Source organism: Cyphomyrmex costatus, unplaced genomic scaffold (genome assembly GCF_001594065.2).
Source record: "Cyphomyrmex costatus isolate MS0001 unplaced genomic scaffold, Ccosl1.0 scaffold141, whole genome shotgun sequence".
Taxonomy (NCBI): domain Eukaryota; kingdom Metazoa; phylum Arthropoda; class Insecta; order Hymenoptera; family Formicidae; genus Cyphomyrmex; species Cyphomyrmex costatus.
Genome location: NW_017275402.1, coordinates 1,281,644 through 1,307,929, shown reverse-complemented (window position 1 = coordinate 1,307,929; position 26,286 = coordinate 1,281,644). Strand labels below are relative to the sequence as shown.

The following is a 26,286-nucleotide window of genomic DNA, read 5'->3' as shown; positions in this document are numbered from 1 at the left end:
GCTGCACTAATATGTCATTATATCGCGAGAGCACGTTCTTCGATTATAAAAAGGATCTTGTATTTCGTTCAGCGACGAAATGTACGCGTTTCCTTTGTACAAATCACCTGAAAAGATTTCACGAAATGTAGAGGAAAGTTATTATGTTAATACACGACCCTTCCTCATAGTATTATATAATATTGCAGGAAACGAAGATTGAATTAATAAATTTGAACCTGACGTAGCACAAAAACGTATTTAAACGAATGTGAATGTATTATATATCTTAAAGTCAAATTTTTCCTAAGTTTGACCTTAAAACCGTCGGTTTAACCTGTGAGTATTTTACTCCGGCATAATTTATTTCTTTCCTTATCTCTAATGCATTGCTGATTATAATAATATATAAGCAAGATACATTACTTTGCATTATTAGAGCAAAGCACGATATTCTGAAATATTTTCCATCGCAAGCAGGTCTAATATATAGAAAAATACTTGGCGCATATATCAAGCTAAATATATGATCGAGACTTACGCAGATATGATAGTACTATACGTACTATATCTAAGTATGCGAATCATTATTTTTAAAAACTAAGCGCTGTGAAAGTTATATAAAAATCGTTTCGTTCAAAAATATTTTCCAACGTGTGCATATCTAAAATAGAAACATGTTTTGCATATATAAAACTAAATATATATATGATCGCGAACTGATTTCGACTTATTTATGTTATCTCATATTCGGCACTATGCGTGATAAATAGGAATCATTATTTAAGAAGGATTAAATTGCAAAAGTTACATGAAAATCGTTCCGTACGTGAGTATGCGAAATAAATCTTCAACGTTTCTCTACGGTAGATCACCGTTTGCACGATGGATTTCGAGTCACGATCGCGATAAGATTGAGAGCCGTTCTCGAGATCACCTCCTCCAACATATGTCGCGGTTGGCGTGACGCGATCTCACGTAGGATTTCCATGGAGACGTGGGAGAAAAATGTATGAGAACGTCGTCGAGAGGGTGAAGTACGCGAACTGAACGCTTGATAAATTCATCTCAGACGCGATATGGTGCGGCGATATGCATATTGATATTAGGAAGTTAGTTTTTTATATATATGTATATTTATAGACTTATTTTTATAGTATTATTTATATAAATTTAAAGCCGAGTCTTACGATGATTTCGGTAGTTTATAGTCGGTGAGTCGAGATTAGTCGAAATCGGTGAATCGATAAATTAGCCAGCAGCCAACCTTTAAGAATACCGACTCATTATAGATCCAGCTTAATGTTTGTTCTAATATAGGGTCATCAATCATAAGCCGTAAGAATTAAATAGGCCAATCACAAATGAATATGAAAAAAATTATTGACTATGATTGGTTAATTTCTTACGGCTTACGAGTTTCGACCCTATTATAGAACAGGCTTAAGTGGCACTCATGTATCCACGTGTGTTTTCGCGAAACATTCGACTAGAAATATCTTTATATATTTTAGATTGTTTACGCAAGTCGACACATTTCAAAGATTCTAAATATGTTTTTGAATCAGTACCTCTAAATAAATCATGTCCCATTTTGTGGATTATATTCACAATATGAAAAGAAAAAAATAGATAGTCAATAATTACAATTAAATATTTAGATAATAATATATAGTAAGTATAGAAGTTATAGTCATACAAAGTAAAAAGAAAAATAAAATTTTCATAGAAGAAACGTTACGATTGCCAGAATCGGACACGATAATAATTTTCGTTTATTAATATATCTATTCGATTGTAATAACCATAAGATGAATGTACCTTAACAGCCATAGCCATTAAAATATGCCCATTCGATCTTACGGTTATCACAATTGTAGTTATAGTTCTTATAATCAAAAAATGTATTGATGAGCGATGAGGTCGTGGCAACCGTAGCTCTCTTTTCCGTGTTTTAACCTCTTTCTCTCTCTCACACACACTTATTAAATATATTGATATTGTTGTTTTTTTTCCAAGGGAAGCAATTACCGTTTACTTAAGCGCCTTTATGATCTTCAGTTTCTATCAAAAGTTCGATAGAACGTAGCGTGAGTATTCTAACAAGGCCGCGATTAAACGCTTCTTTGAACCCTCTACAAAACCGGTTCTCCTTTTTTTTCGTAGGTGTTGTCGCCGCCCAGATGCGCCCTATGAAGGGCGTCGCGTTCGATTATGTGTTCTTCTCTGTTAGGGTGTAGCATGGCTATTCAAGAGCGAGAGAATGCATTAAAAGAAAGAGGGAAGGAAGGAGCACTCTCCGAGTGTCCCCGACCTGCTCTAATCTGCTTGCCATCGAAGATCTCATGAGTTTCTTCTTCCTCTCTATGCCTCTTTCTACTTGCTCTTCTCTCTCTCTTCTTTCCTAATGGACGATGTGACACCGCGATTCGAATCGTTCAAGCTTATAACGTGGTACTTTACTCTTGGATCGGAATTTCTTCAATCAACTAAAGCCTTGTTGAGAATATTTAAAGAAAGAAAAGGAAAGCCATACTAAATAAAGAGAATATGGGAAAATTTTTAATATAATAAGAGCAGCTATATTTACGGACTGAAATCTATTTTGAGACAATACATAAATTAAGAAATAAATTTTACAAACATTTAGTTTAATAAATATATTTAAAAATTTTATTTTATATTATATTTTTCATATCGCTGTTTTCTTTACAATTGCAATATATAATTAGGAAAATTCGATGAAGTTTATCTCGAGAATATATTCTCAAAATTCAACGATTAATTTTTAAGAGAAGATTATAATATACATATGCATGTTAATAACTTTTAACCCTCCTCTTGCAACATTTTTCTGAAAATAATTTAGAGAGAAAGCGATTACTTAAATATCTGGTGGTAAATCCGAAATTAAAATGTTAAAATAAAAAATTTAGTATAATTTTATGTTATAACGTGTTAAATATTTTAAAAAATTAACTGATATGTAACCTTGGTGTTTGTTTTGACTTCCAGACGCTTTGACGCATGCAAGGTCTCCGTGCGTCGCATCGTATTGTTATTCGCACCGCGAGATTCGAGTTGACAGGTATGGCATAGCGACGCGTACCGCTCTATGTGTTGCCACCCGAAATGTGATTATGTCAAAAATAAGAAGATTTCATATGCGGTTATTTGAGTTATTTCCGCATGCAATTAACTTGACTATTAGCATATATGTAATTAATTAATTCCCGTAATTAACAGCCGTAAATATATTCGGTATTTTGATTGAAGCAAATATCGAAGCATGCGACTTATTCATGTGTTATAAAGTATTCAAATATTTATATCAAAATATTATCTTATACATAATAATACATTATCTTATGATGCTTAAACTTTGATTTAAATTCAATTTTTCATTATTTTCGGATTGAAGTGCACTGAATAATGGAATTACTGAAATTAAATGTCTCAAAATATATCATACAGAACTGAATTTTGATTGTATATGATCGGATGATCGCATTTTAATTAATCATATTCAATTTTATTAATTGCACTGTATTGCGTGTTATTAGACTGACAATGTAATTTTTTAATTATTCGGACATTGCAATCACATTTCGATGAGCTTACATTTCAAAGTAAAATAGCAAAGTGTATTAATACGTATGTTATTAATTGTGTGATCGTAAACAGTGTTTCCGTGAGTGTTGTGTTATACAAGTGCCACGAATGAATCTGACAGAAGCAGAGAGAAACATGGGAGTTCCGAATCAATCATCGTCGTCGTTACATCGTAACATCGTAATGGTGAGTGATATTTTATATTTAGATAATGGATCTTTATAACAATTAAATCAGATTTATATATTATTATTGATAGTAACATATTATAATAATAAGATGCATAGATTTGTATATAAATGTATACATATATAAAAATTAAAGAGAATAAAAATAAGTAGATATAATATCTCATAAGTAAATATAATATCTCTCCTAAAGTCTATTATTTTTTAATAAATATTCTCTCTCTCTCTTTCTCTCTCTCTCTCAGTATGTATATACATATATATATATATATATATACATACACTTATATAGGACTTTATAATACAAATATTTAATCTCAGAAATGGTGAAATAATTAAATTATATTGAACGTTATACGGAAACCGTTAAGCACGTTATCGAATATTTTATACAGAAATTATTACGTAGGTATTTTTTATTAAACATAACTGAAAACAATAAATATGCATTAATAATTTTAATTATTATGCAAAAATAAGTAAAAATTCCCTCGCGTGCAACTAAATCGGAAAAAATTACACTATAAAAAATAAAATGTTAATTTTAACGCAAAGACGTTGAGTGGATTTTCTGTTAATTTTAACATTTTTGCATATCTCAGAAAATCCACTCAACGTCTTTGAGTTAAAATTAACATTTTATTTTTTACAATATAAGTGATAATTCATTTAGTCGATAATCAAAGAGTACGTTCGTGAAATATATAAATTGATATTTGCTTACATCACGTTTGATTTTTTTTTCTAAAGCGTCGAGGAACACGCGTGTATTCTACAGGAAAGTCACGTACGATAGTCCAGTTAACCGGATTTAAGTAGAGGTGAAATCCGCTATGGCTAGCTCTGTACAAATCGAGACCCGCGATCGACGCGACGAACGTGGGGGAACAGTGCGGTCAAGATAATGACCATAATGACGTAACGCGTACTGAATTGAAGAAAACATAGTTTCAACAAATTGCGCGAGGATATTGTTGGATTGTATGCGTCACGTGAATCGCGGTTATTACAGGAATGCGGTATTGATAGTTGCAGAAGCGATGAGCTTTTGTGGCACGTTACACCTGCGGTTTCATAACTAGCGACGTAATGAACAGCAATGTTGATATGCCTTATTGATGTCTGTAATCTCGGAAGTTGATTTCCTCGTTCTGATAGGTTCTCTTTCTATTGCGGAAAATATAATATAATTACTGTAGTAACACAACAACACTATAGTTTCTCGAACGAGTGTATTTTGCTGTAATCTTCGAGTTCAGTAAAGTTAAAATCGTTTCTTATAATCTCTTACGATGTGTATACAGAAATTGTATAGTATAGAGTATGTTATGATAAAGATACTTCAGAATTTTAATAGTTTTGTTACTTAATGTATTTTTATATTAATTTCGCATCTTTCACATTAAATTATTTTTTAAAAATTAATGTCAGAGTTGCATAAGTTTTGCATTTGATAAAAATATAGTAGAAATATAATTACTGATCTTTATCGGCAATGATCAATAATAAGATGAATAATAGGAAAGGAATATCCTTTTCAGTTGAGAAAATCGTGTCTCCTCAATTTGAGATTCATTCGGAAATTCCCTCCCGTAAATTAATTCCAGCTATAAATTCTGATCTTCACCTTTGTTCCTTCGAGTAGCAAAACGGATCGCGCGCCGTAATCGTGCTTTTCGTGGGAATCCAAACGGTCGTCCTCGCCGTATAAGTCAGCACGCGACCATTACGTACACTTTGATCCTTCGGCTCGATTGCGCGGCTCTTGTCGGGGCTAATGGTCCAAACAGGAAGCACAAGTATGCTTACACATTTATCCAGGCGATCAAATTCCGTGCAATGCTTCTCTTCAATATATAAAGTCTTCTTTAGATAATTAATATAATTTTTAAATGTAAAAAAATTCTGTGATAGAATTATCTCTATATGCATATAAATTGTAAATGTAATGAGTATTCTATTATCAAACAACGTTTAATTTATACAATATTAGTCCTAATAATAATAATGTAGTTTTTCTACAATATATCGTTTTATAATAATTTTTCTACAGTTGCGAACAGAAAAAAAACAATTATTTTTCAATATATCTATGCATACAAATTATAAATGCAATAATATTTTAATCTTTAGTACACATGATTTAATTATTCGTGTCCTGCACATTTCTTTTCTTCGCAAAACTAGGAATATTAAATAATTAGTTATAACATATATATATATACAATTTTTTAAATATAAAAACTTATAAATAATGCTTTCTAAAGATATTAAAGTATTATATACTCAAGAATTATTCCAGAACTTTCGTATATTTATTAAAGTAATGAAAATTAACTCAGAGACAATTGTGTAATAAAAGATCGAAAAGTCATCGTGTATACTTGGGTTAATATTGAACAACATTTAATTTATTAATGGGAACTGTTAGTTCTAATAATCTAGAGATACTCTCTATTTTATAATTTTTTTATAACCGCAAACAAAAAACGAACTATTATGTTTTGTAGTTCAACATTACTTGAATTTTCAAACAGGAAGCAATTCGATCGAAGGGATTTTCCAGCGATTTACTGCGGCTTTAAATTGCGCGCATCTTGATATCAGCGTATTCCTTTCAGATAGTGGTCCAGCGTTTAGTGGCCCATTATCCTTAGGCTCTTCTTGATATCGTTGATGAAGTGAAACGCCCAGTCGGCAACCGTAACCAAACGATAAATCGTGCGGCTAAAAGCTCCTCCATAATTCTGGAAACGATTATGCGATCCATACTTTTAGCGTTGAAGGGTTTATCTGTTATTTAATGGTTGATTATATTCATCGCTGAGAGTGCTAGGCTAATTATTGATACCGCATTTCGAAAATGTTAATTTCTCTATAGACTTTTATACGCGAGAAAGTGCGGTCTCTCTTAGATTGGAAAGGAGTCTTCCTGGAAATAGAAATTTAAAATAATCGTCACATATTTTCAAATAAAACGAAGTTACATGAATATTCAAAATTTGTGTAGGCGAATAAATCACGGAACTGGGTATAGAAATCGCGAGAACACAAATTGAGAAAGAAAGATAGAAAAATTACAGGTTGTATGTGCCGCTCATAAATCAAGAAAAGACATTGCACGGACGCACGAGGGTGCCACTGGAAGAGCAAAGCTCTATCTGATCGATTTAGCTAAACGCCTTTACTATATTATCCTTAACTGATCTTCACCTTTCACCCTCTTATATATTACAGAATGTATTCTCCGTTTTACTCGCCTTTTTGCAGCTCTGTTTCCTGCAAGATATACGATGACAATAAAACAAAAAATGCATGTTCTTCTGAAAGAATTTTCAATTTCTCGATTTCACTATTTGCAACGACCGTAGAATATTCTCTCTAAACAAACAAAATAATAATATTGTTATAGGATTTTCTCATGTTAATTTTTATTAAAGTTTTGTTTGCTAGCTTTCTTCATTAAATGACGATAAAAAGAAAAATCTCGTCTCCTGTAGAAATTATAGACTTCTCGATTTAACTATTTACAATAACCACAGAATTTTCTGAATCATGAGAAATTATATTATTACGTGATTTTCTCATTTCAGTTTTTATTAGTTTTATTCGTTAGCTTCCTTTATTAGAGAGCACCAAAAAGAAAAATCTCGTTATCTCCTGCTCAAGAATTTCTCGATTTTACCATTTATACAATAACCGCAGAATTGCGAAAGAAATTAACAATATTATACTTTTATTTTAATTTTTATTAAATTTTTTCATTAGCTATTCTTTATTAGATTCACGATGGAATAAAAAAAATTAGACTGTCCTAATTATCTATCCGAGACTCTGTCCATCTAATGTCGTTGAAGTCAAACGCAGAATTTGTCCTTCGAAATCATCGTAGACTCGTGACACTTGTCTTTTCCCAGTGAGTGCGTGGGCGTTCGAGGGGAAAAATTACTACCGGGGTTTGTTCATCGCGGAGGCCCTTAGCCACGCATTTTCTACCTCGGATGTGCCGTTAATTGTACGCGAAGGAACAGCACACGCATATCCATTCATTACTTCTGTTATTTCATGCGGCAGTTGCGCGGTTCATAGGCACGACTCTCCGCGTACGATGAATTCCAAATCCCTTTCCTGGCTCGTCCTCATTATTGCCGCCGCGCCGTCCTCTTCGAAAATTATCTGACGACTCATGCTTACCTCGGCAACCGTCGCGACAAGGTGGGCTTCACCGAGCTGATTACTAGGGATCGCAATAATCCCGCCGACGTGGATGCGGAAACGGAGTTATACTCGGGAAATATTCCAGCACGATCCAGCTGGAGAAAATATAATTACGGGGCTCGCGCAAGCGGAGGTCGCGAAACACGCTGTTCTGGGCTCGCTTTGCGGATCTGGTCGCTCTCCGCTGCGATTTCGTTCGTCTATGCTATCTGCTTACGTGATGCACGACACAGTTTTGTGTTTTCCGAAGCTGCACCGACAAGAGTAAATGCGATTACACGGGGTCGGACGAGATTGCGCCGTTGTTTGCACTTTGGATAAGTATACGGGCGTGTACGATTTTATTTTTATCCACGTTGTTGACTTATGTAATAAGCAATCTTGTAGAAACTTGTGCAACGAAAGAAAAATAATTGTGTTGCCTTTTCTATAATATAATATAATTTAGTCATTCATGAAATTTAAACAACGTTACGTTATCATAATTAAAAATACATAAGTTGTACAAAATCGGATTTACTCCCTGGATTCACGGTTCTTTCCATTCTTTATTCACATTTATGAGTTATTGCAGAATAATTCTGCCAATGGGGTTTTAATGAAATACTTAAAACTATACTTATTGCCGTAAGTATAGTATACTATAAATTTTTTTATTTAAACAAAATCATTCTCAGTATCCGCGATAAACAGTGGCTTATTCACATCGGCCCAGAAAATCTGACGACTGCGCTAGAAGTATCGCGTTAAAAAAAAACTCATTTAATGTTCAAAGATTGGTTTTTACGATCTCATTCGGTCGATCTCGGCATGTCAACCATTGCTATCCATTGATCAATCGAAATTAACGATCGAAAAAACGCCTTAACGTCCATAATTAAAGTCCCTCGTTGTGCCGCCACTAACTCGTAGTCTTGCGAAGATTACACGCTCTTGACGAGCGAACCTCTCACTAACTCGGAATGATACGAGCACAATAAACATGACCGCTCACGCGTTAAAATATTTCAGTTGGCCTGAAAGGCCCCGCAAGGAGGTCGGAAACGCGGATAAGATGAGAACGAGAGAGATCGACGACGTGAACTGTCGTAAACTATATTTTTATCAGACGCGGCTAACCGATCATAAACTCGAGGTGCGTCGTCGTCGTTGCGGCAGATTTTTCCCACATACATCGACGTGAGCCGATCGTAAACGCTTCGTGAGGAATACCACACGGGGAAACGCTTTACTCCTTGACATTTCCCGGTATTGTCTGGCAGATTATCATATTACACGTATATGCGCGATGGCGCGGCGGCGGCGCACCGCTGACGCTTTCAGATTTGCTTTTTCGCTGATATGAGATATTTACCGATATGATGGACTATGCAGAGCGCTTACGTAAAAAGGTGTGTATTTCCCGCTACCGTTTCGCGATCGCGAAATGATTGTGAGTTTATTTGCACAAGATGATACATCGACTATTAATATCGTGGTAATATGAATATTTAACGAGAATGAGAGAAAAATATAAACACAGACATTATAGTTACGTAAATTTTTTTTTATTGTAAATTATTGTAAACAGAGATATTCAAAACTCAATAAAATTACCCAGTGAACAAGCTGATGTTATTTATCATCATTTTGACGTCTAAATAACGATAAATAACGTCAGCTTGTTCGCTGAGTAATTAACATATAAAATAATAAAGTGTAAATAATTATAATAAATTATTAGACTATAATAAAATAAACGAGAACGTACGCACACACATGGATCATAAGGTTATTTGTTATATCAAAGATAATATCGATATAGATGTGGAAATGTAAGCATAATATATGACATTAACAAGTGCGAGCCACACACGAAGTTTGATTCTTTTCGAAGTCGACGGGTCAGCGACTTGGTGAAGTGGCGCATCAATTATTCAAAACAATAAGCCAACGATTGGCCGCCGCACACGGCGGTCCTGCTCCTCGGTCATGTCTTCCTTATTGCCATCACGTCCAGACTCGGACATCCATATACCTGACTGACGTCTCTCTTTCACAAGATATGAGACGCAATCGGAAAAATCGCAGAGATCGATGAGAAATGGCGGCAATGGAATTTGTCATTTCGCATCGAAGCGTGTAATTAATATAATAGAAATTTTGCATATACAGCGTTAATTATACTGTATTGTACAAGATGATTATAGGTTGTTCGATGAAAATCTATCTTCCTCGAGGATTCTCCGTAAATAGGAAATCTTGCATGTGATTAATAAAAATTTATTTACTGCAATGGGCAAATCAATGTTGGCAGCGTGTAGTTATTTAGAAATTAAAAATCATGTAAAGCTACCAGTTCTACTAGGCTTTATCGTTAGAAGATATAATTATTTTAGTCGGCATGATTAGTAATTATATTTTTTATGCAATCAACGATCGGTTTAATCCTGTCCATAAGCGATTACAATTAAATCATACAGTAAAACCTATTATTTTGTTCCCACAATGCATTGTGTATTATTATTATAATATTTGACATTGGTATGAAATATTTCCTGCTCACAAACATCAATTGAACTCAGAACAATACGGCATGCAACTTTATAATCCGTCATGGAACAATAACGTATATAAGAATATAAATATCGCAAATTTTATTAACTGATTGTGACGATGACAATGGACAATAAAAATATGGCAGACAGTAACAATAATATCATTTTGCAAAATATTGGCTAAAGAAACGTATTTAATATTAAACAGCTATAACACCTTATATACATTTATTATATATGTAAAATATTTACACATAATATGTTCTATTCCGCCGCATACAAACACGGAGTGAATTTTCTAACGCATAAAATTTCCGCGGGGTACATTTCCTCTACTAGAACACTCGTGAAAGTTTTACTCGATATTATTCATGATTAATGGCGAACGTCGAAAATTAGTTCGAAAAGAGTTGAAAGAGCAAGTTTTTAGAAACATTTTTTACGCCGAGAAACCTAAAGTATACTATACATCGCCGGGAAAGTTGATTGTTCGTAGACAATACTGCGGAGAAAATACGTCATGTGAAATACCCAGTTCCTAATTGTGGAACTTTTAATTGCAAATCGTCGTGCAAGTGCAATTAAGGAATCTCAAGAGATCGACCGTCGTCCTCCGCATTGTCGCCAGTGGTGCAGGAGTCGAGATGTCGACCGTGATATCACGAGATTTAATCTCCTTGTATCTGTCCGATCGTTTTTCTCTTTTTTATACATTCTTCGCGATTTAATGCTCGTTAAGAGTGTCTTTAACACCGTCACGCTCTTTCTTTCCGCCGGATATCGCTTGCGCTTAATTTGTAAAAATAAAAAATAGAGGAAAGTGATTCTCCGCGCGCAGCGAGGTAATTGCTACACTGGAAAAAGTGGTTGGATTAATTGGAATTCTGGTTAAAAATAGACAAAACAGAATTTTTTGATTGAATGTTTTATAATTCTAGTTAAGATAACTAGAATTCTGATTGATACGATTAGAATCTCTTCTAGTTCAATTTCTACTAAAAATGTTTTTCAGTGTATTCGCAAAAATCCACTATTTCATAAATATTTTGTATAAGTGATTTAATTGTACAAAAAATTTTACATATGTATACGGTATTACGTCTGTTAGCACATATTTATTAAACCAAGTAGAAGTACAACATCCTTCATAAATTTGATAAAAATTAAGTTAAGTACAAATACATCTCGTTTATTAATGCTTATAGAAAGAATGCATTTGCCTCCAACAATAAATTTCCAGTTTTGTGTGGTAATAAAACGCAGTTTATATACTGTTATATAATAATTTATGATAAAGCTTATTTCGGACTGTTTAAACAGTTTAAAATAAGCATTATCAAGTTACGCATATTTTCATGATAGAACTAGTGAAGGCATTTGAAAATGTGAACTATTATATAGCTGTACAAATTACGCGAATAAATTCAATTTACATTTAGTTCACTAATTGCAGAAGTTATTTCTATTACGGAAATTATACAATTATATCAGTTTGACGTTTTAAATTAAAAGCGCATCCTTTCGAGAGCATTTTGAAGAGGTAAGAAATTTATTAATACAATCATCTTGGTCTCCACTCGGAAACTCGCAGCTTGCAATTCAATTTAATTGCAGACTGGAAACAAGAGTCACTCACTTATAATACAATTTTAATCTCGAAGGCGATTCAATCATTTTATGAAGTAAAGCTCTCGTTTCTCTATTAATATCATTCACTATTATTATTGTTAAATATATTATTATTAAATAATGATAATAAAGTAATACAACCATATCAAACTTTTTGGAAAGCACATTATTTCTCAATATAATAAATAATTTAATACTGACATTATGGGAAAATATGTATTAAATTTTAATAAATACTTGTTTAAATGGTATTTTACGGAAGATAAATATTTGCTGAATAAAAAATATTATTAGTTAAATCAAATTAATGGTTCTTGTAATAAATAAATGTATGTTTATAATATATGTTTATATATATTTAATTGATGACGCTTATTTAAATAAACATTTATTATATATTTGTAAATATTTTGGATATTTAATATTCAAGTAAATTTTAATAATTAAAGAAAATGTGGCTTTTAGATAGTCATACATTGAATTATATATTTTGCAATTTTAGATGTTATAAAACGCGCGACAAGATTGGCGGATAGATCTAAAACGACAGCGTCGTCATGAAAGCAGGCAAGAGAACAAAAACCGTCGTATCGTTATTTTTAACGTTTATATTCGGAAACGAGGGAGTCCTTGTCTGTGCCCTGCGATCTAAATCGCCGTAGACGTCCCTGATGCCAAAAATAGTACAAGGGTGAAACTGCGTAATTGAATGACTCATTCCAATCTCATTAAAACGATTTACCCTAAATTTGATAACGATTAGCACCAATCTTGAGAAAAAGAATTAAGAAATTATGAGCTCTGCTAGAAAATGTTCATGTAATCTGTCGTAACTTTTAATTAAAATTTTCATCAAAGTTAATAATTTTATATAAAAAAAAAAATCAAACATATATATAAATGATAAAAATCTTTAAAATTGGACATAATTTCCGCAACTTGAACTACATATTGTATGAGTTACTTATCGAAATTATATCGAGATTGGTAAATAAACACATATTTCCACGGCTGATTTCTGTATAGTACTGGATCAGTATTCGAAAACTCTCATAACCGCATATTACGACCGATTTCTAAAAATTCCAGCAGACACGATAATCTTCTTTGAAAGGTCAGCAGCCACGCTCACGATTTCGCAGATACGTAGACTTGCAATTCGAGTCGAAGTATTAGGCAATTCACGTGTAATTATGATAATCCCTGGATCATTGACCTGATGAATGCGTATAGCTGTCTATTACGAATTATACACTTGTTAGATTTATCATACGAACTAATTCGTTTTAAAATTTAGTTCGTACATATCCCCGATAAAACATTCTCGTTGCTACACCTATGCCTGTATTTTGGGTATCGAAATAGGTATGGAAAAGCTAGGTAGTAAGGTAATATTGTGACAGCGCTCACGAGGTGTAAGAAAAATATGTGTGTGAAGAGCAAACAACGCAAGGTATTGAGTAAAGCCCGGAGTAAACGTACCGCGAGCGGAGTGGCGCGTAGGTAGAAACCGACAACGTGCGAAGATATCTAACCTTTTGAAAGATATTCCATCGCTTGCTTACTAACGCTTAAAAACTCGGATGATGTTACAAAACTAGCATATAGATAATTATACTTAAAACATCGTGTGATAATGTTTCGTGATAAAAAATAAAAGGGATGCATGCATTCAGTTATCTTCGAGCTTCGACTATCACAGCTCCTTCATTCTATTTCTAATCTGTATTTCTCTCTATTTCTCGTCTCTTTAAGCTTCTTCAAGTAAATTTTTTTTAAAATAAATTAAAGTTATATTAAAGTGAAAATGAATACTTACCCTTATAGAAATTTAATTTAATACTGAATAAATTATATACTGTATTGAAATAAATACTACATATTACTACATATACTATATATTTATTTATGACGTGTTTATTTTTAAGATATTAAAATGATTCATTTTTGTCTTCGTTTTTTAAACATTTGAAGATATTTTAGTTTTAGATATTTTTTCGAAAACAAAATACTATGTGTTTGTATATATACACACCGAAGCAACACTAAAACGTTTAAAATTGAAATATTTTTTATTATTGCACTTTGTTTTGCAAAAATAGTTTAAATGTAAGCATTTTGAACCCTGCATTTTTTACAGTGTACTCTTACAAACATCTAATTTAATTCTTAGTACACACAAATGGATCATTCGTATTCTGCACATTTTTTCTTTCGAAAAATTAAAAGCATCAAGAGTAATTAGTTACAATATTTATATACAATTTTTTTTAGACAAATAATGAAATAACCTATAAACATTTTGTAAAGAGTTTGGAATATATGTAAGAATCGCTTAATAATATGTGTATATTTGTTAAAGTAAAAATTAATCTAGGATACGAATTGTGTGTAAGTAAAAGATCATCACATATGTATACTAAGGGTTAATAACAGTTAATTTAATATTTAAAGATAGTGATTACTTTGAGTACTAAAAGCACTATTGTTCACGCTTAGTAAGTAATTAATTACTACCTTTTAATATGAAATTTCTATAAGGGTAGAATTTCGTACAATAGCATTGTCGATTAGGATCGCACAGCAAAAATTGATTAAAATTCCGAAATGCTAATATCTTCCTCCATGTGGGAAACGTCACCTTTTCATGGAGGAACGAATCGCTGCGTGGGCGATGGAAAAATCGGCTGTGCCCCGAGGGCCGGCTAATTTAATTGCCAGTCTTTACATCGTGAAGGAGCGCGCACTACGACGGTGGGCGTATATTTCGTACGCGCGTGCATACACGCGTGCACGCAGGTGTATCGTACCGAGCATCGGTACCGATAATAGTACGGTTATAATAACAGAGAGCGGCTCTGGTACACAAGCCGGCGTTCAGAAACGCCGACGCGCTGCCGCTGGAAAGCCGCGGTGGTCGGACTGGACTTAAAGCACCGGCCGGCGGATGCATGCATCGGGAAAAACATTTTCTCGTTTTAGTATCTCCCATATCTGAATATATTCATAGACTGGTCTCTAATGCTCTGCTCTCGCAAGATCCTCTAATATTCTATAGGGTGTTTAAATGGATTAAGAGTCACGTCCCTTTACAAAGATTGTAGAAATATTTATATTTCTTACAAAATATATATCATCTTTTTTACAATTTAAATGTGAGAGTCAAATAACTAATTAATCAGTCTAAGAAATAATATTTTAAATTATGTAACAAAGATGATTTAATATAAATAGGTAATAATTCTACATATTTATTAATTTATTATATCGAGAGAGAGGAAAAGTATTTAGTTAAACAGGCAATATATATTATTTTCTATAAGTATTTGAAATTCCATCGCTCGCTTTATGTCCACTGTGTATATATATATATTCTCTCCCGCATCACTAATACACGTGTATCGTCAATTTGCGTTTCATACACTTATATCGTTTTACTCTAGGCTCAACTTGTAATCGTTCCATGGAATATCGTATCGCGTTTAAAGTGCTGCTTTAATGAAAATGCCGTAGCGTGCCTCTGCGGGTGGCTTAGTGTTATTTGATTACCGGCCTCTTAACGTCCGTCGTTTTTTTTTTTTTTTTTCGTAACAGCCGACGATTTACTCATGGTGTATTTCCGTTCGCGATTAGCCTTACTGAAGCCGAGATGTCGAGTCGAATGGAAAATCCTCGCATGCACATTTGTTGAAATTGAATTTTACCTTCCCTATTAATACCAGCAAATCCGTAATTGATTGAAACGAACCGACGGAATTTCTACCGTTTTGCAATGAGCGGATCCAGCACTCGATTACCGGTACGTTTATATTTTCGACTTGTGAAACGCTCGTACGTTTCATTGTAAAGGCGCCGCTGCAAGCGATATGCAAATACGGAAGCGAGTGACGTGAATTGATCACGTAATGACTTGTTCGCGAATTAACTCGTCTCTCGTCGTTATCTCCCGTTTTTCGCGGGTTTACTCGCAAAGAAGCTCGATTGAAATGTTCAATTAGCGAAGTCGTCGATTTAACATTTATTGCAAGCGAAACGGTTTATCGCTGATGACATTGTATTTCGGTGTATACGTGTGCGCATCTGTTAGGACAGCTTGTCCGGCGCACATGGTATGCGACTACCAGAAACTTGAAATATGAGCTCTTCGCACGAATGCTGGTCTCGTCCCACCCAGAGAGAATTTTTTGCTTCCTAAATTGTAATTTTATTCCATCGCGCTTAGAAATGTGTTGTCTTTGTATTTCGATATTTTTGAGAGAGGTACTACGATACTCTGCAAAAAATTCACGAAATAATTGATTTTCAAATATAATTAATGGAATTGGATTTCTTCGGGATTAGCAATTAATTTTTACGATTTATCCCCGTCGTAATTCTACATTACAATTATTGCCGATAAATTTTACAACTATTGTGCGTGATTTGAAACGAGAATTTCACAGAAAAATATTTTACACAAAAAGATTGAAATTAAAAGACATGTCGTCTCTGTATTTCGATGCGGTTTTTCTAAAGACACTACAATATTATGCAAAAATATATATATATATACGGTATAATTGGCTTCCAAATTTTATTATCAGAATCGAATTCTTTCGGGGTCAGCAATTAATTTTTAGATTTTATGTTATCATACATTATTGCTATTGGCGATTTACAACTGTTATGCGTGTTTTTGAAACGAAAGAGTTTCATATTACGAAAATATAAAAAAAAAAACTAGAAATATGTTGCCTTTTCATTTCGATATTTATTTTCCATAAGATAGTATCATAATATTCTGCAAAAACATGTATACCTACAGCATAATTGATTTCCAAATACAATTACTGAAATCGGATTCCTTCGGGATTAGCAATTAATTTTTACGATCCCGTCATAATCGTACATTATTGTTATCGGCGATAAATTTTAAAACTGTTGCGCACGGTTTTGAAACGAAAGAGTTTTGTATCACGAAAATAATTTATAGAAAGGCATTAATTTAAATGAAATGTCTAAATTCTCGTTATATGAAATGCATTAAATTTGAGTAAAATGAATATTCATAATTTGTATACGAATAATTTGTAATGGAAGCTGTGCTTCCTCAGAATTTATAAACATGCCCGAAAATAGGTATCATGCGCTTTTGTAGCGATTGCAAAACAATATCACAATATCGTGCTACAGTTGTTTCAGAGTGCAATGAATGAAGCACCATGACTCGGTGCTTGTTGTAATTTTAACAAGTGGCTAACACCGCGTCTGTTATTACCGGCTTAATTGCCGGGTCGTGCCCGAGATATCGTCGAATCGATGGTGGTACCCGCGGGGCGTCCATCGGAGCCCGGAACCGAGGAAAAAGGCCATCCTGGAGAATTAATAAATCAGCTAGTCGGCGAAGAGAGGAGAAATGTTGACCACCGCGGCGTCCCTCCATCATCTCAAAGATTTCGTATCTCCCGATCTTACGGCATCCCGGGACGAACAAAACTGCCTAATAACCATCGCCTTAAGCGGAAACCCTCCTACATTCCGTCGTAGATGGACTAACGTTAGACAGTTTTTTTACTTTCTTGTACTACTTATTAACGGTATGACACGGTTCACGAATGTCTTCGTATGTTGTGTTCGATTCTTTTTTTGTTTTACGAGCTTTATCGCTTCCGATAAAGTCCTATGGGATAATAGTCGGCGATAATAAGAATGGAAATAGGCAGTGATAGAACGATAATTAGTGGAAAAACAAATAGTATAACTTATCGCAATGTTATCGGAACTAGTTAAGTTTAGGTTATTGCTCGAAAAAATAGTTAGAATGTATTAAGAGCTGCATGAATTAAATAAAATTCCATTTATTCTACAAACAAAATTATACTATAATTTTGAAAAATTATTATTTAATAACGATTTATCTGTGTATAACGAGTTTATCTATACTGTGAAAATTGAATCTGATTCTATTATAGCGACTTTATTTGCGACAACTCAGTTGCAAACCTCAAACTAAATAAGAAAAATTCTTATTTTGATTATAACTTATTTGGATGATTACAAGATTATTTTCTCTTTTTCTTACATTAATTGTAATTAATTACTCGAGTACGCTTGTACTTGCGTACTGGCATCGTTTTATGAGTTAATTGAGCAAGCTAAATTTTCCTCATATTGCACAAGAAGAACTAGAGTTCCGTTTATATATCGTAATGGATACATAAAGCATTCATAAAATATTACCAGATATCAAGATACTTTTTCGTTTGATTCAAGTTGCTCATTGAAAAATTTAATAGCCATAAAACAGAGAAGGGCCATATGCCGCTATGTCAGATAAATTAAATGGAGCGACATTACTGTTCTCATTCCCAGCCCTTTTATATAAATTCTATTATATCTTTATTGAGTTTTTAAACAACGTGTGTTAGAGATTTTATAAATATAATTTATATTTATGCTATCAGAATTTTCTCAATAATATTTTATGCTAAATATGTACTATATTTATTAAATATCGTATGGAATTACAAGATTTATATCTTCTCGTTTAATTTTTTAATGGCTCAGTCTCTTTATTTAGGTGTAGTAAAAAGAAATCCATTATTTTTGCATGAAATCTATTGGAAAAATAATGGATTTCTTTTTACTACATTCTCTCTTTATATTCTTTAAAAGAAATTACTTTATTATACACAACTAAAAATACACATTACACGAATATACTCTTTTATTTTGAAGATCTACGTCATTCTTTCTTCTCGTCTTTCTTCCGAAAACTTAAAGAAGTTGTTCTTAAAAGGTTGGGCTCTGCACCGCGAAAAATTCTTCGAAAGAAATGATTCAAACATATCGAATCTTCGCTTGATTCGTCACGAGATTCACCGAGAAAGTCTTGCGGAAAACTTTTGAAGAAGAATCTTACCTTGACAAGCAGGTGGATCGGTTGACTGACGCTGAGTGGCTTGCCCCTCCTGGCCTTCCCACCTCCACCACCCAAACACTTTATCCACGGCATTCCTGGAGCGTTTCCTCGCCTCTGCCTGTTATTCGCAGTTCCCTCCTCTCTTCCTCCTTCGCTTTCGTGTGATTCTCGTTCGGCTTCCGTCTTCTTCTCCGTGTGGCCTAAGATTCCCAGGACTTCTCACTTGCCTTTTCGAAACTCCTTCGTGTCCGATGCATCGCGCGACTTACGGCGAGATGTCCTCCAGTTCGGAGAGCTTACGATCGCAGATATTTTTTAAAAATAAATTTTTTCTTTCGTTCATATAAAAATCGGAAAACCGATGTTTATATCATCAAGATCCTAAAAACTTCACCGATAATTTGACGACTTCTGAATTCTCTCAATATTTCTTTTACTATTCGATGCAGATAACTTTCTTGATAATGTTATTCCAGAGATTCTGTAATAGTTTTCTTGTATAATTTACGGAATATTTTCTTCTTTAAGCAAATTCCAAAGAGGACATTTTTGTGCCGATGCGATTTATATTTTCACGGTGAAATAAATTTTTATTTTACGAGAGATGTTTTCAGGTTGTTCACCAACAGGATTTCCGCGATTCTAGTCTCCTCATTTTCACGGGAGTTTCTGTAAGGCGGGAAACTTTCAGTGGAGTAAAGTGCGCGCAGTGAGATTGCGAAGATCCTTCCGGAACGCTTGTAAAAAATTGCTTTCGTATTTCTGAGGCGTAGTGGGAAGCTTTATCTACGCGGTTACTTTAAACGCTCAACCTCTTCAAGAATTTCAGTGATAGTTTACACCTCTGCGGAAGTATCTTCAGGGTCATCGCCTTAAACGTTTTAAGAATATCCACAAAATATCTCACGTGAGATAATATGGTAGGTATATCTTGAATAATCTTCCGTCCTTTGGAAAAAAAAACTTTTCTGTTCGTCTCTCCAGCTCTTGGTGCTTCACTTAAAAACACCTGTAATCGATTTTGTGAAAAAGTGACAATTCGAGTAGCGACAAAAAAAAGCGATGAGAGTGTTTCGATTAATTAGTCTAGCAAAAAAAATCGACAATAAAAAAAAAATACATTGAATACTAATATCATAAAGTTCGAAAAAAAAACAATGTGTTATTACGTCGTAACACGATGTCTGTTTTCGTTTAATTAAAATGTTCGTTACATTTCGTTTGAGTGCAGAATCATAATTGTTTAATTATCATCCACGATAAATTTTTTCATTATTAAAGTCCTCAATTTACCGTTTTGCAGTATCGATTTTTTTTATTATTATATAATGCTGTCCATCGAAAAGTAAATAAAAGTAGCAAATAGATTCACTCGTCGAAACTTTTAATAGTGCTTTTTTATAATTTCAGTTCGTTCGTTTTTTTTTTCAATTTTTTTTATCTTTTTTTCGTTTCTGCATCGAAGATCCACGAGAAAAATCAGTGCACGTCGATTTCCCGTGTCGATAGAATTAAAGCCGATGGAATACCCGCGTCCATCAGACACATCCCACGTATTCGAAAAGCCGATCCCGCTTGGTTAATTCTATCGCACTTCCGACGCAATCCACATCATTCCTGGTCGCTCGACGCGATAACGTGAGTCCACAACGGGAGGGAAGAAACGGGAAGAAAATGTTGTTACTTCGTAGCTGCGCGCGAACGGAGTTTTCCTCCTGGCTTTTCCCTCACGTGGCACCGCATCGACGTAAAACGAGCGACGTCCGCTCTCGCGCGCGGCTCTCGCAAGACTGGCGGCTGTCCAGTTTGCTATCGTCGATTTTATACGCGCCTTGTCAGCGCACCCAGACTAGGTCGCGCTTCGCGTTATCGCGAAAAACGCTAAAGACGTCTCTTCTTCGATCGATTTTCACTCTCTCGATGCAGCTTGCACCGTATTTTTAAAGAAAAATGCACGCTGTGCATAAATTAACATTCTACGACGTGTACAAGTATAGCGAAAAAAATTCTCGAGAGATCGAGTTTAATTAATCTTTACAGGGTTTGTTTTTAAAATTTTGTCCTTTTCTTTTTGAATACGATTTGTTATAAGCCTCGTTGTTTTTCATTGTACTTATTGCCTTGATATGATAGCGCCACCACCGTATTTTCTTTCGTCCTGTAAAAGTTAAATGGAATTATTATTAAAATTATATTGATTATAAAAATTATTCGAACAATCAATGGTACCGAAATCGATTAAATTGCATCAGTTTCTCATGTCGCATAAAATGACTTTGTCCCAAACGCGAATCGTGCTCCGATTTTCGGTAAGCTGTCATGAAATATTCATAAAGTCATTATCGTTTATCATCGTTCATTATGATTACATCAAAGGCTTATTACATTATCGTATTGCGTTACACGAATATGCAAGCATACAACGCCATTTCTCATCTCATAACGGCGGCACGTCAAACTTTAATCGATGCGTCCTGAGAAATTCGGATCATAGTCTTCCATATGCATTCCCATCGATCATAGCATGTTTATAAGACAGCGTCTAGTTTTCTTCGCTGTATACACTTCTACGCCAGGACATAATTAATTTTTCGTTAAAATAGTTTTTTACGATTCACAAACTTACAGCAAAATCGTCAAAAAATTCAGCTTGCTGCTACATGGTTTATCATGCTGTTCGCAAAATCTTGCAATTTTCCACACACCGCTGCACTAATTCAAACATAATTAGTACATAATCACGTTTTGATCAATAATATATCCCATCCTATCACGGATATTACGGAGATATACGTTTTCTGAGAGAGCAACGGAGCCAATGGCTTTGTCAAAGGAGAAGCAAATCCTATTGCGACGAAGAATAAGTTCTAATTGAAAAATATTGGTATCTCTCTCTCTTCTCTCTTTTTATAATGTATTCCCTTCTTTGTGTTCTTTTCCTCCACGTTATTCGTACCACGAGATTATTAATGTGCGCGCGATACGCTGCTACGTTCAATCGTTACGCTTACACGAAAGTCGTGTGTCGTATCGCGTGCCGGTCGCTATTATTTACGACTCGACCCGCGTTACGATGCACGGGCCTCACGATCTCCCGTCGGGGCCCACCCCGGGTCAGCGGCACCCTCCTGTCGCAGAATGTAGCTCGATAGATCGCGAACGTCTACGTGCTTATGCCGATAAACTCGTTACCGATTCTCATCATCTATTAGAGAGAAACTTCCTCTTTTCCTCTCTATCTACTTCGCAGCTATAAATTAATCGATCAGCTGTCTCAGCATAATCGATTAAATCTGAGAATGACTCGTGCGCGACCGGATGGCAGACAGAGAGAGATATAATTTTTATACGCGCGGCGGTCCTCGCCGACCGGTTAGCTCCGCGGTCTGCCGACGACTAACAGAAAATACCAGCCGGCACTACGAAGAGAGCCCAAGAGAGCGGCCCTACCGACCAGGCGGCCCATAGGGACCAACAATCCGTGTCGAATAGCAGCCACGGCTAGCATCTGCGATCGTTGTGAAGTCTCCGGGATGTCTACGGAGGTACACAGGGCGGTTTCGAGGTCGCCGAGCATCGATTCGGTTCCGGTTGCGCCGCGCGTTTACGGCACAACTTCCGCGGGGATTACGTCGGAGGAAGTTGGCCCTTTGTGTTCCGACGGCGTTGTACATAGAGCGCAGGTGCACCTATGCACTGCCGCCCGGTTTCGCGAGTTAAGCGCGCCACATATAGAGGTTTGTCAGATAGTTAAGGTATGTGAGAGGGTGAACCGCGCATAGAACAATTGCCTTTATCTATGTGTTCGCCTATAGCTATACATAGATGCGGAAAGACGATTTTGCTGAGATATTACAAAATTTTGCTGAATACAAATCTGAAAAATAATTTTGTTGAAAACAATTATGTGGGATGCTCATGCTAGAATACTCTAAAATGTTTTTGTATTGCTAATGGAAAGAATCATTTTTTTGAAGCATCTAAAGGTACATCTGAAAACAATTTTATTGGATTATCCAAATAATTATGCGAGAAGCTCAAGTATAGCTCATTACGTTTGAATTTTCTTCATAATTATTATATTTTGATGGTGTCCAATAAAATTATTTTCAGATGTGTGTATCTAAATTTTTAGGTACTTAAACAAAATGATTCTTTAAGTAAATATCCATATCAGGTTGTTTGATCAACTCGAAGATATTTTCTTTTTCTTATGAAGAGAAGTCTTACCGCTCACGTATGATATATAATTTTATGGAGTACTTTAAACCGAAATGATATTTATTTTTGTCATATCACAAAAATGTTAAAAGCAGAGTATCTCTATTGCATTTCTCATTCCCAGCGATAAAAATATATTTATACATTCTCTACGAATCGATAATAAAATCAGATGTCTTGTCAAGATGCGGTACTTCGTGGTAATGCGGGTTGTGTTACAAGAAGGGTATCAACGAGAAACACGTTTACATCTCGTCCTGTTGCAATGACGTGCAGTATGCGCGTATATTTTGTGTGTTTCTTTACGACAAGCGGCCTTTAAAGTTAGTGCCGTATTAATCTTCATTTATACGCTTTGAACAATTTAAAGATAATAATACGGCAAAATAGCGAGCAATGAATACATTTAAAGAATTTAAAACAATAGTTTTCGAATCTCTTGTTTAAAATTATAATAGAATCAAAGCAATACTTATGTAGGCAAATAATGATCTAAAAGGTACGTTTTGCAGAAAATTTGAATATCAAAAATACTTTCAATTAAAATTATTATCGATATAAACTTGTTTGCTTGTACATGCCTATGTTAATTAAGAGGATAGAACAAGTTCTATCCTAATCAAGATTCATCAAGATAATTTATTTCATTGGAAGAATCGCTTACCAATGGTAACTTTTAAATTCTAAACAAATTCAGCGAAAAAGAAAAAAGGTAACGTGTAAATAAAATAGTTAACAGTTTGCGTAATTTGTGTGAAAGTTGATCTAAAATTTTCCGTCAACGAATTGCGACATGCCCGAAGCGTTCTACTGTATATTAGTCTGGCTAAATGGCGCTAAAATTAATCGGCCCGAAAGCACCTTTGGCGATTCCAGCTAAACGAGTTATGGATCGGTCGTGGAATTTTAGTTAATCCATTTATATGACATAAATTTTCAAAGATCGATGATAAAGTACTGTTCGCGCTACGTGCATAACGACTTCGAAACGCAACCTAATTTTGCAGGCTCTATACTATGTAATCGTAGTGTGAATTCTCGTCGCTCTTTAAAAAAAAAGAAAAAGTCGCTAAATCCTCATTCCCGATTGCTTGATTTAAAGAGAGATTCCCGGCTCGTAGAAAACGGGCGTGCAATTTTCCGGGCGGGGATCGTCTCTGCTCGCGGCAGCCGCGGGTTTTCTCGTCTTTCTTTACGACGTCCGCCGCCGGCGAAGTCGCTAATTAAGTTTGCACAGCACTGCCATCGTGTATAAGGCGAAGAAGTATGTAACTTTCTGTTCAGGGGGCGGTAATGCGAGTGGAATACTTAATATTGGGCGCGTGAGCCACGGTACTTATGTAAGTAAGTATACATACGCGCACCGCGTTAGTATACAGGACGACTCATTTAAAGTCATTCTCTCAAGAAGATCGTCGCGTAAGATTCAGATATCTCATCAGGATTTAAATGTATCCAAGCACACACAATATTTTGCGATTAATTTTTTTCTTTTTAACTTTGTGTCTTCCTGAAAGATCAGCGTCGCATTAACGTGCCCACGCAGCCAGGAAATGATTGATATATTACAAATTATATATCAAACTTTATGTTATACATGAAATTGCAATATTGTAAATTAATGCATGACGATGCATTGACCCGCTGCGCGTCTTGCTCATCTTCCTCGCTTATAGTTCGCCGCCAAACACAAAGTCGCGTTTTGCTATTAACGCGAGACACAGCATGGCTCGACGTATAACGCGAACGCTCACCCCCTTCCTGAGTAAAATGCAATATCGTAGTGCTCAGGAGTGCACCTATGCACGATGCCAGTGGCGTATGCAGAAGAAGAAGCTACAAATCCAATCTGATGCTGTAGCGTCTACCCAATTTCAGAACCTCTTTGTTCCTGCTAACTCTCGCGTTGCTCCCGGACGGTCAAAGGACACGTGACTAAACTTTCGAAAAAGTTTCACGTATTCAACATACTTGATTTTTCTTTTTCTTTAAAAATATATTCTTGTCGCAAGAAGACAAATTATATGCCGGACATTGAAATAGACCTTTTCCACACTTATTTTAATAGTAAGATGCAAGAAAAGTATACATATATAGGTACAAAATACAAATTGAAGAAAATTAAATTTGTAGAAGGATGGAAAAAGGTAGAATTTATTTGACAGAATGTGTTGATGTAATTACGTCTACTTTACTATACGCAATATCAATTCTGGGTAGGTTCTATTTTTCAAGAGTAGAAGAGACGAATAGCGGTTGAGAAAAGAATTTCGTACGGCAGCTCGTGAGCTGTCGTAGCGAATTAACAGGTTAAAAAACGTTCGTTCCGCGAATGGCTCCATTAATCTCCCGATATTATTAGCCCTGAGATCCCCGTCTGATTCACGTGCCACTCCTTCGATGTTATCCACGAGCAGTCGCAGAAGCGATCATTACGCCACTGATCGACGCACACGCGTGTACGCGTGTATAGCGCCGTGCTTGAGAATGGCTGAGCTTGATGTTAAAGTGTATCGCTCTCGGAACATATATCGAGATCGCGGAGGCCACACACTGGGATCAAGCGTGGCAATATGGCGTCTGGCAATAATGCGGTACACGATTGCGAGTGCTCGCTCGCTCCAGAACGCAAACGATGCGAAAAATTATATTATTTCATCTAATCCTACAATCCGCTTGGTTAAACTTCCAAGCGTAACTTTATAGTGAAGAAGATATATTGAACCTCTTTATAAGATCTCTTCCAAGAGGAAGAATCAATGCGGAATTATTTTTATTCTATAGCTTCATGTATTTGAATATAGTCTCGTCGTTGAGCGTCTTGTCAGAGCTTTTCGTGATTTGCTTTCGCATTTTGCGAGCACAAAAAATAAATACGCAAAAAGTATGAAAATATTCTAGATGGAAACAAATGTAGAGGCATTAATAAAAGAACTAGAAAATTCTGACTGATAGAGAAGGTAGACGTCGATATAAACATCGATATGCTAGGAATTGATCG

The 26,286-nt window shown here is 35.0% G+C and overlaps 1 protein-coding gene across 6 annotated transcripts in view; it reads right to left on the bottom strand.

Annotated features, from left to right (window-relative positions):
- by (focal adhesion protein tensin) overlaps nucleotides 1-20,845 on the bottom strand; it is a 203,418-nt gene extending 182,573 nt beyond the window's left edge. For 5 of the 6 annotated variants that reach the window (XM_018551570.1, XM_018551573.1, XM_018551575.1 and 2 more), the window contains exon 1: nucleotides 19,065-19,456. In XM_018551570.1, coding sequence (XP_018407072.1) covers nucleotides 19,065-19,157 — 93 coding nt within the window. In that variant the 5' untranslated portion in view covers nucleotides 19,158-19,456. Of the gene's footprint in view, nucleotides 1-19,064; nucleotides 19,457-20,233 lie in introns of those variants that run through there. The other variant, XM_018551571.1, reaches the window with a different exon arrangement.
- Nucleotides 20,846-26,286: the final 5,441 nt, after the last annotated feature.